The sequence below is a fragment of the Pagrus pagrus genome (assembly GCF_965226575.1).
Source record: "Pagrus pagrus genome assembly, chromosome: 19".
NCBI lineage: Eukaryota > Metazoa > Chordata > Actinopteri > Spariformes > Sparidae > Pagrus > Pagrus pagrus.
In genome coordinates, this window is record NC_140203.1 from 23,102,731 (window position 1) to 23,119,164 (window position 16,434).

The 16,434-nt window shown below is 40.2% G+C and overlaps 1 protein-coding gene across 2 annotated transcripts in view; it reads left to right on the top strand.

Annotated features, from left to right (window-relative positions):
- vldlr (very low density lipoprotein receptor) overlaps positions 1–16,434 on the top strand; it is a 60,375-nt gene continuing 43,941 nt past the window's right edge. Inside the window, exons 1-2 of one of the 2 annotated variants that reach the window (XM_084383222.1) lie at positions 1–509; positions 11,774–11,893. In XM_084383222.1, coding sequence (XP_084239348.1) covers positions 437–509; positions 11,774–11,893 — 193 coding nt within the window. In that variant the 5' untranslated portion in view covers positions 1–436. The remainder of the gene's footprint in view (positions 510–11,773; positions 11,894–16,434) is intronic. The other variant, XM_084383223.1, reaches the window with a different exon arrangement.

A 16,434-nucleotide genomic window follows, 5' to 3' on the forward strand; every position in this document is an offset into this window, starting at 1 on the left:
CTCTCTAGTAGCACCACCAACGAACCGGTCACCGGGGCCGCCCGTCACCTTTCTGTTTGGGGAAAATGGATTTCAGCTCGAGAGGAGGGGACGGGAGCCCGAACGGCCCCCGCGGCGCGTGGTTGTAGGACGAGATCAAAAAGGCGCGTGGTCTGCGCGGCGGCCACCTCCGTTCATTCTCACTGCTCCTCTCTGCAGATCGTGCTGCTGCTGCTGCTGGTCGGGTCGGTGGCGTCGGCAGGAGCGGCCGATCTGTTCTCTACTGCTCTGCTCTCTCTCTCTCTCTGTGTGTGTGTATGGTTTGCGCGTGAACCGGCAAAAATCAAAGAGGCAAGCAGGCCAGCGCGAGCCAGCGAGAAACGCACGCACGCAGGCAGGGGCACAGAGAGGCAGCCCGCGAGCGCTCAGCTAGCAACCGCACTGTACGCTGCGAGAGATGGTCACGTCCACACCGGGGATCCTTCTGCTGCCGATTCTAATATGTCTCCAGCACTGCATTCACGTCCACGGTAAGTGTCGAGTCCGTGTCCGTGTGTGTCTCTGTGTTCCGGTGCGTGTTGGGAGTCACGGCGCTGGGAAACACGCACCGTGTACGGTGAGGGTTAGCTAACATTACCCGAGCGCTACACCTGTCTTGGCTGCTCCTTGAAGGAGTGACCGTGCTCGGCTACACCTTGGGCTAGTCAACCTTGCGCTCCTACTCAAATAAAAGAAACCCCAGAGAAAACGTCTTTTAATGGCTGAAAACGAGACAGCGGCTGCTTTGTGTGTGTTTTTAAATATATCCAAGCAGCGGGTTCGTCTTTTTAAATTGGTCATTGATTCAGCTGGGGGTGTTTTTAGCTCAATATCCCCGTTTCTTTGAAATGAAAGAGAAAAGGGGGGGATGGAGAGGCCCGTTTAGTTTGTGTTGCCTGCTGTACAGCGTTTGCGTGTCGCTGCTCATTCATGGCCAATTAGCCCTGCGGTCAATTAATTTCACCCTGAAAACAGGCAACCCTTTTCCAAATACAACCCCTGCTTCTTATACCGTGCTGACGTCTATTCATGTCCTGATTTCTCATTCACTTCCACTGTGGGATTCTCCTCTGCCATCACCACCCCCAGCGAGGTTGGTAATTTATTTATTTATTCCTGAAGTGGAAGCCGACAGAGGGAGAGTGATGGCAGGGAGAAGAAAAGGGGGTTACAGTGGATTGATGCAGAGCGATAACACTGACAACAGGGGGGTTGTAAGCAGCACCGCAGTCCCTGCAGGGCAGCAGCAGCGGAGGGCATGAAGGGAGAGAGGTGACCCGGCCAATTACCGACCGCAGGTGATCCCAATGAGGAGGATAATTAGGAGTGGGGTGGCCAAGGTTAAGTTACTATTACCAACTGGTGTTACCTGTAGAGTAGTTTGCACTAATTCCCATTCCTTTTTTTTATTTTTTAAATCATATTCTGTTTTTATTTAATTGCTGTGGTCTATTAAATGTCAGGAAATGGGCCCAAGAGTGTCCCCTTCACATTCTTATTTTGTCTGATCAACAATCTTAAACTCATAGCTTTTGAGTTAATGATACAAAACGGAAAGAACCACAAAATAAGTGCTGAATGACTAAGATTTAATCACCAGCCAGTGTGATAATGGATTCATTTACCGACATAATTTCCAGCTTCTCGAAATGTGCAGATTTTCTTCTTCCGTTCTACATCACTGCTTATTTTAATGTCTGTTGGTTCTGAGCCAGTGTTGGACCCAGCAAATGTTTAGTGTTTAAGCTTGGCAGCTTGATGCTTAAAGTCATTTATTAAAATCAGTGGATCAAGTATGAAATATTAAACAATTGATCGTCTAATTGTTTCCGTGGTAGTTCACATCCTTGCACTTTTATGGCCGTAATATCCCAATACGATTTTCGTCTTTATTTGATAAAAGTAGAACAATTGGATGAATTCAGAAAATCCCATCACTTTCCCATAATGCAGCCTTTAAAAGCAGGAAAAGACGAGACTTGTGTCGTATGACTATGTAAATAAAATACAAGGAGTTCAGAGTTTCTGCTGGTATTGATTGATGAAAAACAGCCATGTGCAATATAGAAAGTGATGAGATTTATTGAGATGCAATAAAAATGCATTGAGAAATCATGCATTCATATTGTTGACAGGTGACTTGTAATGGATACACGAGGCAAGTGAATAGTCACACCTACCTAATGTTAACCTAATAATAACTATAATAATTGCATATTATTAACTTGTTAGCAACAGGCCCTGATCCAGGACTGTCTCATGAAGTGAAAGGGGGAAAAATGGTTTGTATTGACTGTAAATTAAAGAGTCCTTCCTTTCTTGGACATGTCATGAGTCAGGATTTTTAGTTGCTTTAAACTCACACAATTGTTTTTTTCCCCCAGCTTTTTTTATAGGTTGCAAACAAGATTGGCAACAAGCTATTTGGGTTAATTACATAACTAATATTATGGGCTGTTCAGTGAATGACATGTTGATCAGAGTGCAAAATAACCTTTTTATTACTACCTTCCAAATATCTAATCATTTTTGAAACATCTACCAGCCATTCAATAGATTACCACATTGTTTATTTTTGGCTGGGGATTGCATCAAAGCTACCAGCCACTTAGTTTACCAGCATTTGTCTGGTCACTGGTATTAATTTTTGAGCTGTGACTGTGATTATATATATCATGACATTCCTGATTCAAGCCTTGTTGATGACATTGTGGAGGTTCCTTTCTGGCCCTAGGTACATAGAATATTTACATAACTTTTAGCATAATTTCATTAATACAGTTACTAATCAATTCAGCAGCACTAGTTTGCATGCAGGCTAAATTATAAAAGAGCTCAGAGAGGCAGGCTGAGCTGTGTTTGGCTGCTTGTGTCTAGCACAGATTTCAGTCTCTTGAATTCCTACCTACCGTGGAAAATGGCCTTTGGGGAAAACAGTAGATCAAAACTAGTGCTTGTAATGTGCACACACTCCATATAGCATACACCCACCGCTACCACCACCTCCTTCTCATTCTCAGCTCCAAACCAAACCCAAACAGACATGCACGCGGACACAGATCGAGATTGTGTGAGCCTATTTGAACAAGACGTCACGCAAATTAGATAGCGACAAGAGCAGCCGCAGCAGCGAGCTACGCTGGCCTGATTAAAATGGATGTATTTTTCCTCCACGGTTACTGTGATACCATGCGCTAGACCTAGATCCTCAGCTATATGAGGGGGGGCTGTGTGGGGGTGCGCTTGGTTCTTGAAGTGGGCGGGGTGGTGGACAGAGGGAGGAAGAGGAGTACACTGCAACCATTTCTGTTACTGGGGAAAATTGCATTACCATGACCTCCAGTGTGACAGCATTTTATATAGCTCACAATGATCTAGTATTTTGTGAGGTAGACGGTTCAGTGCAGCTCCATGCCTGTTGAATCTGCAGCTTCAAACCCACAGGGAGTTGTAGCAGTTGAATGAATGATGATCATGTGATATAATCTGTAATTTCAAGCTCCTGCCTTTGGTTAATAGCTGTATCAAGACAATTGGCTCTTCAAGTTACAATAGACCTTTTTAGTCGACACATTTGCATGCATAAAAGCGACTTAAAAATGTTAGAGGGTGCACCAGAGCCACTGACTGGAAAATAAGAGGTTTCATGACAAAGTTGAGAACATTTTGAATCATGAGAAATGTAGGTTTCAAAAAGAAATAACATAACAAGGATAATATTTCGAACAACTTTAATCAACAATGTTCCAACATTTTTCAGGGAATCACGCTTGCTGTTTGACAAACTGCACAAAAAGGGCAATAAAAATAAGAGCAGAAACAGACCCAAACATTTTTCAGTATTAATACAAACCTTTTTGTTATGTGGTACTGAATTCATCAAATTATTGCTCATTTTTTAGGGCTTTCCAAGTAGTAGCCTGCAGCCACAGGAGATATGTTGCTGCCCATGGCTCTCCAATATCCTCACTAATGTGTCAGATTTAGTCATCATGAACTACGATGATGTATGCAAAGCAATGGCAGAAAATGCACACAGAAGGATTTTGATGGGGTAGCAGCAGTGACAATTTTCATAACTTTGACAAGACGAAGTGGTGAAAGCTCCCTTCGTCTAATAATGTGGCAGCAGTGTACAGTTTGGAGAGTTCAGACTTTAAAATGTCAGCTAAATTTTCTGACACTGCAGGGAAAAGGAGAATACTCTCATAGGTCTGTGTAAGCCTACTTCAGGTTGCTATTGAAGTCAGTTATTGTGCTGATTGGATCAAAGTGCAGGGTGTGCAGTTTTCCAGACAGCAAGTCAATGGGTTTCTGTACAGACACGGGTATAGTAACCCAAGAGAATGCATCCTTAAAGAAACAAAGCACTGGAATAGATACATAATTTCTCTGCTACTTGTGTTGTTGGTTACAATGATGAATGAATGTATGTTGCATCCCATTTACGCCATCTCACATTTACTTTACAGCAAACCATTTTTGAAAACCATGCTGTTATAATGTTCGAGGCATCTGTTAGTTTCTCCTCAGTTCAGTACAGGGTGTCCCCCAGGAAATTGGTTAGCGGAGGAGGCAATTGCTCTCAAAGTGCCAAAGTTACATTAACATTATTAGGTAATGCTGAACAGACTTTTAAATTCATTTTGCACTTAATCTGCATTTTATCCAACAATAGTGTAATTTTGGCAAAAATGAATGCAGAATTTATGTTAAATTTAATGGATTATACTACATTATCAACGTTCAAGAGCCTGTTCAATGATTTTTTTTCTATTAAATGGAAACCCATGGCTGCAGGGATATGTCTGGAAAAATACATCCAATAATCTAAAGCTCTACAGCACACAAATGTTCAGTAATTGGCTGTATATCGGTGCGCTACAGCAGGTGTTTATTCCAATAGTGTTTTATAATGCAATCAGTTTTTAGTGTTTTGTCATTTAATATTTCAGAATCCCTAATTTTCTGTCCACATTAACAGCAACAACCTCTGCTCTCACATTATATGAAAAACATGGTAAATTGTTGCGCTGCCACATTAGCTGGATTTGAGAGATAACACAAGAATCCAGCCCCGATGTGCTTCATAGCCTGCCCCATATACAGCAAAGACACTAAGTTAATGAATAGTTAAATGGAAAAAAGGGTTTTGTGAAAGTTGTCAAAATATTGTTACCAAAACCCAGCACAACGCTATAGCTGTTCTTGTAAGTTACTAAAGCAAACACTGGTGGAGATTGATGGATTGCAAACTCGGCATAATGAAGTACAAGAAAAGCTGACTGATATTTTTTTCAACTGAAAACCCTGCTGTACCCACATGATGCGTCTGTGGTTCACTTCGTGATTTGTTTTTTATCAACACACAACTAAACAGCCACACTGTCTCCCTCTCTGTCTGGGTCTCTCTCCCTCAACATTAAATGTACGTCAGCAGTGAGCAGTAGGTCAGACTGCTGTGATGAGTCAGTTTAACTGTTGATGTGACCATTTTCTTCATGAAACAACTCATGATGACTAGTGTGTGTGTGTGTACGTCTGGCTTTTCTATTATATTGTAGATTTTGTGCTTTTGCAGCACAACTGAAGTGTGTAGTTTAAAAGTAAAAGATAAATGCTGTGAAAGGTCACACCACTGAAATAAGACTATTTGTTATGAAATGGTATGAACTTGTAGAATACAGGCTTAATATGAGATGATTCTTTTAATTCCAGTAGTAGCATTAGTTTTTAATTTAATAATGTAGGGATTAAACATGTAGAGCATGGAAAATCTAATTCTCTACTGGATGTAAGTAAGAGTTGGGGCCAAAAAGATAATTCGGCTTGGCATGCTTGTTTTCCAGGTGTTTGTTTTTTTTCAGAGCTTATTTATTAGTGTTTTCAAGCAAAGTGGGTGGGTGGGTTTGACATGGGCAACCTCTCTCATTGTACATGTAATGGGTTCCATTTTATAGGAGCTTTGATTCACTGGTCACTTCAATAAGTACACCCGTACAGTGAAATGCAATCTAATACAAAAGTCTTTCCATAAATCCTACATTTGCTAATTTCCATTACTGTTGAAAGGTGTTACTTCAACCTTGTTGTTCAAGATGTTGTACTGGAGTCTTCACTGCATTATACCATTGTACTTCTTAAGAGAGAGCCACCATTAACAGCCTTCCTAAAAGATTTTAAAGAAATATGTGTGCCATAAGTTTATGCCCAGATATGACACTGCAATCGACCTCTATTCCAAACATTTTCTTTATCTCCTTGGTTATCTCTTTCCTGTTTTATTGAAATTAGAGGAAAAGCCAGACTGCCTTTTCAGTACACTGTCTCTAGCATTTTGTCCTTGAGAAGAACCGCATTGTAGAATTTCAATTTGAGTCACAAAATTTTGAGTTATGTTCTTCCAACATAACCATTACCAGGGCCTTTATATTGCTGTGCTTTGTGTGATTTACCTGTATGTTATCCCTGATAGACCTGTGCCGTTTGGAAATTGGATGTTATATCTGCAACTGAACAGATGAGCGACAATTGTTTTAGGATGTGGGCTGGTGCAAAATCAAAGTTGACCGATGCGGCATCTCTTTCGCTGTTGTTTTCTACAACTCAAGAAGCCCACAGAGTGACCAGACCATGAAGGTTTCATCACCTCATGCTCTGAGAGAGGATTATTTTTGCTATCCAATGGCATATATGATCAATTTGTTCAGCAAAAAATTTAAACGGACCAATCACTAGTGGAAATGATCCTTGGGTGAAGCTCTACATAAATGTGGAAAGGGCTTAAGGTATAGTTGGCCACACGCCAACATTACTAGAAGAGTAAACACACCTGAAAGTACCAGCCCAAGTGTGTCAGGATCTTAAGTTCTCAAGGTTATTGTACAATAGAGTTCATTTCCCCAGGTTTTATTGGATGAGTTGTGGTAAATGGGTGAAATACAGACTGCTTGTGTAGATCAGCTGGCTGACCAAATCTTTAAATTGTCCAAGTGTTTGGAAAATCTAGATTGCCGTGCAAGCATAACAAAGTGCTGGACAAGGCCCAACTTACATTAACAGCGGGATACTCTGATCAAAAGCTTGCAAAACTGTACTTCAATCCAATTTATGAAACATTTTTGCTTGGCAATGATTTTTAAACATTTCAGTGAAATACCACAGCGCCTCTGAGCCCCCTCAAAGTTCTTTCTCTAATTAATTTAGCCTTTTTTTTCTGTATGATTTGGTTTTTCATGGCTTTATTTGACAAGACAGCTCGAGATTGACAGGAAATTGGATGAGAGAGCGGGAAGATGACATGCAGCAAAGGGCCACTGATCGAGTTCGAACCTTGGGCCATTGCAGCAAGGACAAAGTGTCTGTATGTTGCTTCAGTGAAAAGTGTTCCTAAAATTTGGAGTCATCTTACAAAAAAAGGGAAGTTTTATGCCATTCCTTGACTCATTTGTGTGTTTCCTCTTTTTCCAGGAAATGTCTTGGTCATGGTTAGTTTTATCTCCCTCAGCTCTTGACATCTTATAGTTGGAGGGTTCTGTGTTTTTGGCTTATTTTGTTAACAGCATAATCTCAGCAGAATATTGCACTGTATAACTCGGAGTGACATGTCCAGGGTCAGTTGATCGATCTATCTATCTATCTATCTATCTATCTATCTATCTATCTATCTATCTATCTATCTATCCATCCTCGCCTATGTTCATATCTTAACATGGGGTCTAGAATCTAGAAAGAAGTGTGCTGTGTGGACAACAGACTTCAGTAGTATTGTCCAGAAATTATGTTACACTGTACCTTGCTAGAACGTGATAAAGAACTGTTCCTGCTTTTTTCCCCCTCAGATTATAAGGAAACTAAGCCAGACTACAAAACATTGCATTATACTCTGCGCTCTTTGGCTATATTTAAACTTGTTGGTTGTGAATGCTGGTTTGTCCTGTAATTCCCTGTGTAGCCCTGTTTGACCCAACAGTGGTAATCACTGACTGTTCCATTCATTGTTTGGTTCATTGTAGTTGCAATAATTTCCAAACTCTCTTGTAGCTTATAGCAACGGCTACATCGAAATGTGTTACCCATTTGAAATATTTATTTTGCGTAGAATGTTAGACTAACTCATGATATAAGTTGCATTTCTGTGATAATCGATACATTGCAAGACAGTCATCTAATGATACATCATGATCTATTGATGCAAGCCAACGGTTGGCTGGATCTCACTGGTCAGAAGGTAACATGGCTAACTTTACCGAGGAGGAAGGTTTTCCTGAGCTGTGGAGGTGCTTGATGAAATGTTTTGGTTTTCTCCCTAATATGTCTGAATGGCAGTGGTTGTTAGATGGGTTGATGTGCTCCATTTGTTTTGATTAAAATGCACGTAGGTATGTGGTGATCCATTATGCTTTGATTGAGGCGATTTGAAATGGTAATGTGGATGAAAGGTCAGCACACTTCTGTTACATGACTGTGGTGGAGGTACAGCTGGTGTGGTCTTGGGTCAATGGAAGTCTGCAGGCTGTTGGCACGGTTGGCTGTGTATTTACCTCCTACTGCACTGTGAAGTGAGTGGTCCCGTACTGGGCGTAGCCACAAATGGAAATACTTTCAAGAACCTCTCCTGTTCAGATTTTGATTTTTCAACACTTTTTAAGGTGTTTGCAAACATGGGTGAACATTGAGGAATTGATTGGTCATTCAACAAAATGAAGTGGCAGTAAATCTGAATGATGAGACATTTTCTTATGTGAATGCTGCTGCACGTTTAATGATAGTTTTCAAATACTGCAGAGCTTTTCACGCAGCGCTTCTTTAATAGTGAATGTGAGCCACCTCAACTGAAGCTAACATCACCTCTGCTAACATACAGAAAAATTAGCAAACTTATAAGAAATAAAACATATTTCAGGTTCTGTTCCATGCAGTAAATTATGTATATGTAGTGGGTGTGACTATTGTTTAGACCATTCCCTACAAACTAAATTGATCTTGGTCTAGATCAGAGTGGCTTACAACCTCAGGGATATGGCCTTAAAATAATAGTGATATTTTTCAGGCTATAACGTGATATTTTGATAGTGATATAATATCGATATATTGCTGAGCCCTAACCTCCACTCAGCAGTAAATCCCTACATTTGAGTGGACACTGTTGACACTTTTGACTCTTTAGTCATGTGTTGCTGCTTCATTTAAAGGCCTGCAGCGCATCAGGTTCAAATCAGATAAGCCCAGGGGTGTTTCTCTCCCTAAAGTAGCTGCTGACCCACTTAAAACACTTTCCTTTATATTAGTGTTTGTCACTAGCTGTTTTTAAGAGACTTTTCCATCCTGACAAGAATACAATTCTAGTATAAATTCCAAAAATCCTTTTGGCCTGAAAATGTTTTTTTAAATTGACGTCTTATTCTGGCAGACACCCTAAAAGTTTTAACTGGGAGACTTTTATTAAAAGAAGTTGACCTTTCAGTGGCATAGTGATCCAACTGGACGTGCAGCCTCTCCTGGGCTTCTACTACGACTCTGTGCTCCATTTGTCCACCTGGACAGAGACACAGTCCAGACTGAAGAGAGCGTCAAGGTCAGACAGTGTTATTTTAAGACCTGGAGTTGTCACTCCCTCCAGTACGGCAGACTGCAAACTGTACTGCAAAGACTTCTTTCGAGTACAGAGTCTAGAAATCCAGTTTATAATATAATATAATCCATACAGTCAACCTCTGTTTGCTGATTGGATCCAACCCCAAGTGGTTTGAAATGTGATTCAAATCTGATCTCAAACTGAAATAAATTGTCTGCTTCGCAACTTAACAGTGTGATTGTTTGGATAGCCAGATTTTCTCACGCTTCCATGTTGGAAAGCTGTGTCACCAGTGTCTGTAGTGACTGACGCCCACATTGTTCCCACTGCAGCCCATGCAGATAGGTTAATGATTACTTGAAGCAAAAATCTGTGCCTAATCAAGTGCTGCCACAAGCCCTGCTAAAAATTGCAATGTGACTTAAGCACACACCTTTCTAGTCTCCTGGATTCAGTTGCACCTCTTCATACCAAAACAAGACGGCCAAAGAAGTCTACATCCTGTCTCTCTATCCATGTCAAATGAGATTTTAAGGTCCTTCTGATGAATTGTAAATGTGCACACATCTCTTCATATCTCCTCCACTCTCAGAATACAGGCCTCTTGTCTGTTCCCAGAATTAAAAAGAAGTCGGCAGACTGCAGGACCTTTTCCTATCGTACCCCCTTCTTACGGAGTAACCTTTCTGCTTACCTCAGTCTCTGTTGAGACTTGTACTTTCATTTATCTGCTTATCCCTTGATTACTTGAGGCCTAACACCTGTCACTGTTATCCTTCTGGCAGCCTCATACTTGTTTTCCATGTTTGTCCTGCCGATAAGATTACTATAATCTTTCTGAAAACCACTTTTTCCTTATCTGAATAAAAGGTCCAGTGATGGAGGGTACAGATTGGAAAGCCTCTTCTGATGATTCGCAATATTGGACTATATAAATAAGGTGCCTTGACTTGAAAGTGTTGTTTACTGTATTTTTTTTTTAATTCTTGGTAGAGGAATTTTGTTAATGGCAGTTCCCCCCTTTGTGCTGTAAGGAAAGCTATAAAGGATTGATATTAAATTGCTATTGCTTGATTAGTCTGCCAAATACTTAATCCATCAATCAATTAAATTGTTCGGCCCATTAAACAGCAGAAAATGGTGAAAGAGTTCAGAACCAAGAAGGATTCTGTTTCTTGTCACCTTAGCCAAATATAGAAAACAAGAAATATTCTCACTCGAGAGGCTTAAGTGTATTATGGGTATTTTTTGTTAAGAAATAAAGTAAGATTATGAAGCAGTTTTCAAACCCCAAGTTAAGATTCTGTCGATTGACTAATTCATGAATGGACTAATGGGTTTTATCAGTGTGTGGATGAGTGTTTTTTCTCAGCAGAATCACATTTTTATTTTATCTTCCCTCTCTTGACCTACATATGTTCATCTACAGTGCTGAATAAATCTGTCAGTTTAATATTTTTCCTTTTGTCACTAATTTTATTCAACTTTCCAAAGTCAGAAAGCTATCAGCCTAATCATTTAATCAAATCCACAGTCAGAAATGCGTTTCTGCATGGTTTTGGTTAAAAGGGGAAAAATCCCTTCTCGGTTCCTCCTTTTTCCTTTGCATCAGTTCTTGTACATCTGATGTCCTTCAGACGACAGTTAAACCGGTGGTACCAAGTAGACATTTTCAGGACACTGAGGTTTGGTTCTCTACTAAAATATTGATGTCACGTCCTCTTCAGTTACAAACACAAACACAGGAATGCGAGTGTATTTGCTCGAACACCATATTTTTGAGAGAGGTTTTTCTCTCCTGTTCGTGGTGTGTGTGTATAGAGCTGTATAGATAACAAGAGTACACCATACTCTCACCGCAAAGTAGTGTGAGGGGTTGGTTGTTGGGATGTTGTTAGCAGAGATTAAGTTTGGAAAATGTGAAACAAGTCGGGCAGGAAGAAATGAAATCTAACATGTGGAGCTGGCGTCTCTTCACAGTAGCTCCGATCTGCTCTGAATGCCAGAGCTCTGTTTCAAACCACTTGTTTTGAAATTATAGCACTGCAGGGAGCCCTGCAAGGACCAGACAAAAAGCAAATTACATCTAAACAAACAGTAAATGATAATTATGAAAACATTTGAAACTATAATCAGTTCAGTTTTCCTCATACCTCCTCTGTTTGTCTTTCTCTGTAGGTACGAAGACAGAATGTGAGGCCAGCCAGTTCCAGTGTGGAAACGGTCGCTGCATCCCCTCCGTCTGGCAGTGTGACGGAGACGAGGACTGCACCGATGGCAGCGACGAGAGCTCCTGTGGTGAGACACTAAACACGCACTGCTGTCACACAGCACACATGCTGCACACATGAATGTCCGTATAGGGAACACTCATACATGAATAATAAAACTAAAACATAACAAGAGATTACTGCGAGGGAGTGTTTGTGTTCAGTTAAGCAATCACTGACTGTAGTCATAGGCAGCTTACTGTAACACTGTAATTACAGTCTGAACTTTAGACTGAGTGTCTACTGTAAAACACTCAGACGTCACGTTTGATATCCATTGAAATGTCTCTGTTCACTCACCAGACAGTAACGCACACCACTTCGGTTGTAATTTTATCCTTTTATGGATAAGGCTAGTGATATTTTTTCTTGATGTCAACAAATCTCATGAAAAGACTCCAACAAATCAACAATAGATTAATCCCAACAGTGTCTGTGTAGCCAACGTCTGATATATCTTCTTCCTTTGTGCTATAGAGCTCCATTATTGTCCAAAAAAAACATTCATTCTCATTCACATCAAAAACACATCATTCAGTATCCATTTGCAATGGGAGACATGTTCGTTAATTGACACACAAACTTTAGTTTATTCTGAGTTACTCCCACATACACTGCCCAGCTCCTGTATATGCTTGCAAAAACATCACATTTAGATTAATCCACAACAGAAGATACTGAAACTGAAAAACAAAATGCCTGTGTACCTGTTGTTGTTGTTGTTTTTTTAATTTACTCCTTCAGTAGGAACCAATGGGCTGAGAGCCACAGACAGGGGCCAGTCAAAGTATTAAGATGTAGAGAGACAGTTTTTTTTTTTCGTTTCATGGGATTTTTTGACATAAAAGAATATAATACCAGCCTCATCCTTTAACACTCATTATAAATCTCACTCCAAAAATTTCAGACAGTCCACATGTGTTAGGATGTTACTGTCTGTGCTAATCTTTCTGTGTGGATCAGTTGCCATTTCTATTGCTCCTGTACTGTGTGTGGGCTGGAATTGTGTTCTATTTACACTGTTAATTTGGCCTTTGATGGAGTGTGGGCGAATGGATGACAATCCATCTTGGATACAATTAAGCATGTTTTCCTGCCAAAGTGAACAATATGTAAATTAAGCTGGAAATGGAGTCTGAGTCGTATCTTGAAAGGTCACCTCACAGGGTGCCAGATTAACTTTTCACATTGGCTGGTGCCAGTAGTTGTTTTTCATTCCAGTTACCAGCTCTGGCGCTACATTTGGTTGCACCCCAACGCTTAATGGAGCGCCACAGAATAGGTTGTTTAACTCTGAAAAACGCCTTTCCTTACCATCAGCTTTGCTTTTACCCAAATTGGATGGAAAGTAGGTGGCAAAGAATTTGAATGAACAATTCAAGGCATTTCATGAGGTAATCCGCTTCTTACCTTCTCCCAAATTCTACCTGATGTCAGATTGCAGAGGGAGACTTCTCCTTCAGTGAGACTTGTGTTGGCTGTGACTGCTCTTTATACATTTTGGCCTGGAATCATTTTCTTCCATTGATGTAGGACTGCAAATGATTTTATGATAGCTTACTGATTTTGATTTGAGTAACATTTGTTAACACAAATGACTATCTCAAGTTACAACAACAAAGTGATGCTTGTGTCCAACCAACATTGCATACATTGTGCACGCTGAGTTATTTGCTAATGCAAATAGTAACAATTTAACTATTTTAGGGGTATTATTTGGCCTGATATTCAGCATTTTTCCGATGATCTGTATCATTGTTTTTTGTGTCTGGTTGCCGATAATGATTTGGCTCTGATGCAACCTTTCTGTTAGTGGTCACCACTCTGTGGGCTCAGTGTCCACAACACTATCTGATGTCACGAGTAATGGCTGATAAACACTGTATAATCTGAATTGGCTAGCTAAAGTTATGAAAGGCATGAAGTGGAGTGAAAGTCTTAAGTAGCAGAAAATGGAAATACTGAAGCAAAGTACATCCAAGTTGTATATAAGTACAGTACTTAAGTAAATTGTAGTTGGTTACATTCCATCACTGGTTATTCTCTACTTTGAGACTAAGATTTTATTTTTCCTGGAGATGTAAATGTAAATCTGTTCGAGTTATCAATCACCTGGATTACTAATGATCACTATCGGTATCAGCCCTGAAAAAAACATATCGGGCGACCCCTAAACGACTCAGCTTGGCTACATCTCAGCAGCTCTGAATATGATCTTGAACACTTTCACTATGGCTTTCAGTGTATTACATTATTAACAAACCTTCTGAAAACTTTAAAAGAACCTTGCTTCTTGTCACATGTTTCCATTAAGTTGTTATACACACTATCAGATACAGTATGTTGCTTGACTGTAAGGTTTTCTTTTGATTAATTCAGTATAAAGTGCCCTGAGACAGTACAGAATAGATGGCACATGTTCTCGCTACTTCACATTTACACACACAGATGTCATATGACATTCAAAACCCTCCATGCTAGCTTGGCCCCACCAGGAGCCTTCCCAGCATCCCTTGGGACAGAATGACCTGGTGATGGGAAGGTAGCAGATAGAGCAGAGCTAAATATGGATACGACAGAGGTGTGTGTGTGTGTGTGTGTCCAATACATTTCAGATCTTTCCATTTTCCTTTTTCTCCCTCATCTATCTGGGTCATGAGACTGGAAGGGAGGGAGGAACGAACAGATGATTGTACTGCAAGGTGATTATGAAGGGAAAAATCATTACGATAAGACCCCCTTCAGATAAAAATATAAAGGATTTCCCGCAGGAAAATGAATTAGCCAAGCTAGTAAGAGATTAATTACTTTTATTTTAATGGCTTGCGTACTAAATTGGATGCATTTCATTTCACTAACTGCTCTGGAAATGTACAAGACTACTTGCACATGTTTTAAAATAAAAGCCCACCAGCAACAGGAGTGATTGTACTCTTGTACTTTGAGCTGCTGGAAGACTTTTAATGTGAAACAGCTGCAGGAAGTGTTGCTTCATTGATGATTTATCACTTTTCTTGCCCTAGCATCCAAAATTGCAAATTGGATGACCACTGAAAATGATTGGTGGTTAGAGAAACTCAGAATAAAAGAGTGGTGAGTACAGTATGACCTCGTGTTTAACTGACACAATTGCATTAAAGAGGTAAACATGGGTTTGCATCAACAGTCAAACAAAACATGAGTATATCTGTGACTTTGGCTCATAGTGACAGTGAAGTGATGGACTAAAACAGATTGTGGCCTTCTGTCTACAATCAGTTTCACTCCTTCATCCTCTCTCATTCGCTGACATTTTTTTGCAGTTGTGCATCTGTCTGTTGTTCAGAGTTCAGAGCGGCTTTAAACTCTCAACCCAGGCAGAACTGAGGCACACTGACATGTGAAAGATTAGAATCCAAAATGAATTCATAAAACACAAGATTGTTAATGAGGCCCGCTGCGACTTGCTGCTGTTGTGGCTCAAATTGGAGTTGGTTGTTTCTGAGGCACATATTTGTATTCTGGTCAGAGTCTGAGGAAAGGCCTCACAGAGAGTCTTAAGCCCTGAGTGGACATGGAGGTGCTGAAGTAGTAGGGAATGGGTTGTGTTATTGACAGTTTTGAAATCCCTTAAACCTCTTGAAACACTCTGTCTCATTTCCTAGCAGACCATCAGGAATACTATAGAATACTCAAGTTTCCATTAAACCATTTAATAATTGTAATTGTCAGCTTTGTCTCTCCCTGTCTTCTCGTTTGTTTGTTTTTTCTAATTCCCTCGGTTTGCACCAGATCAACATAACCTGGAGATGGGGCTGAATGATTAATCATTTTCTGTCAAAGTCACGGTTGCAAGTCAAAATTCATATTGCAAGATCCTCGATCCTAATCAGAGCTTTCATAATTGACGGTGTCTTAATAAGCAGTAGGAGATGAAAGGTTTCAGTTGCAGACCATCAATTTTTCAGCTTTTTTCTGTCGCAGATGCCTTTGCTCCACTGTAGTTAATTTTGCGAGTTGGCAGAGCAACAACAAAGAAACTCTGCTCAAAGAAGAGCCACCACTCCCGCTGTGTAACTTTGATGTCTTAAAAAATGGACAGGGCTATGTCTTTTTAAAGCACCAAGGGAAGTGGATGTTGGGTCTTCTCATGTCAGTTTCAGACAGGAAGCCATTTGAGTCAAAATGACAGCCAGCTAGAGAACAGTTGTTGGAATCTCCCATTAAACTTTTAAGTTGATCTTTTAAAAGCTTTGAATCTTAACCTCTTGGAGTCATAGCTCTGTAGCAGCTTGTCCTGTCAGTCTGTGAAGCTAACTTTAATGTTAGCTGTTTGCAATACATGTAATGCCATGATTACAGTGTTGGTACTACAATATTACTGAGTAATAAGTATACCATCATTATACAGTAATGGCTAAATTGGTAAATTTGTCTTTATTTTGAAATTGAAGAAGAGTGGAAGAAGTTCATAATCAAACTGCCCATTTTATATGATTGATTGAGACCATTAGTGGCTTGTGAGTGTTTTTCTTAACCCTGTGTTCATCTGCCTAGTGACTAGTCCATCATGTAAATCAAGAATTCTCA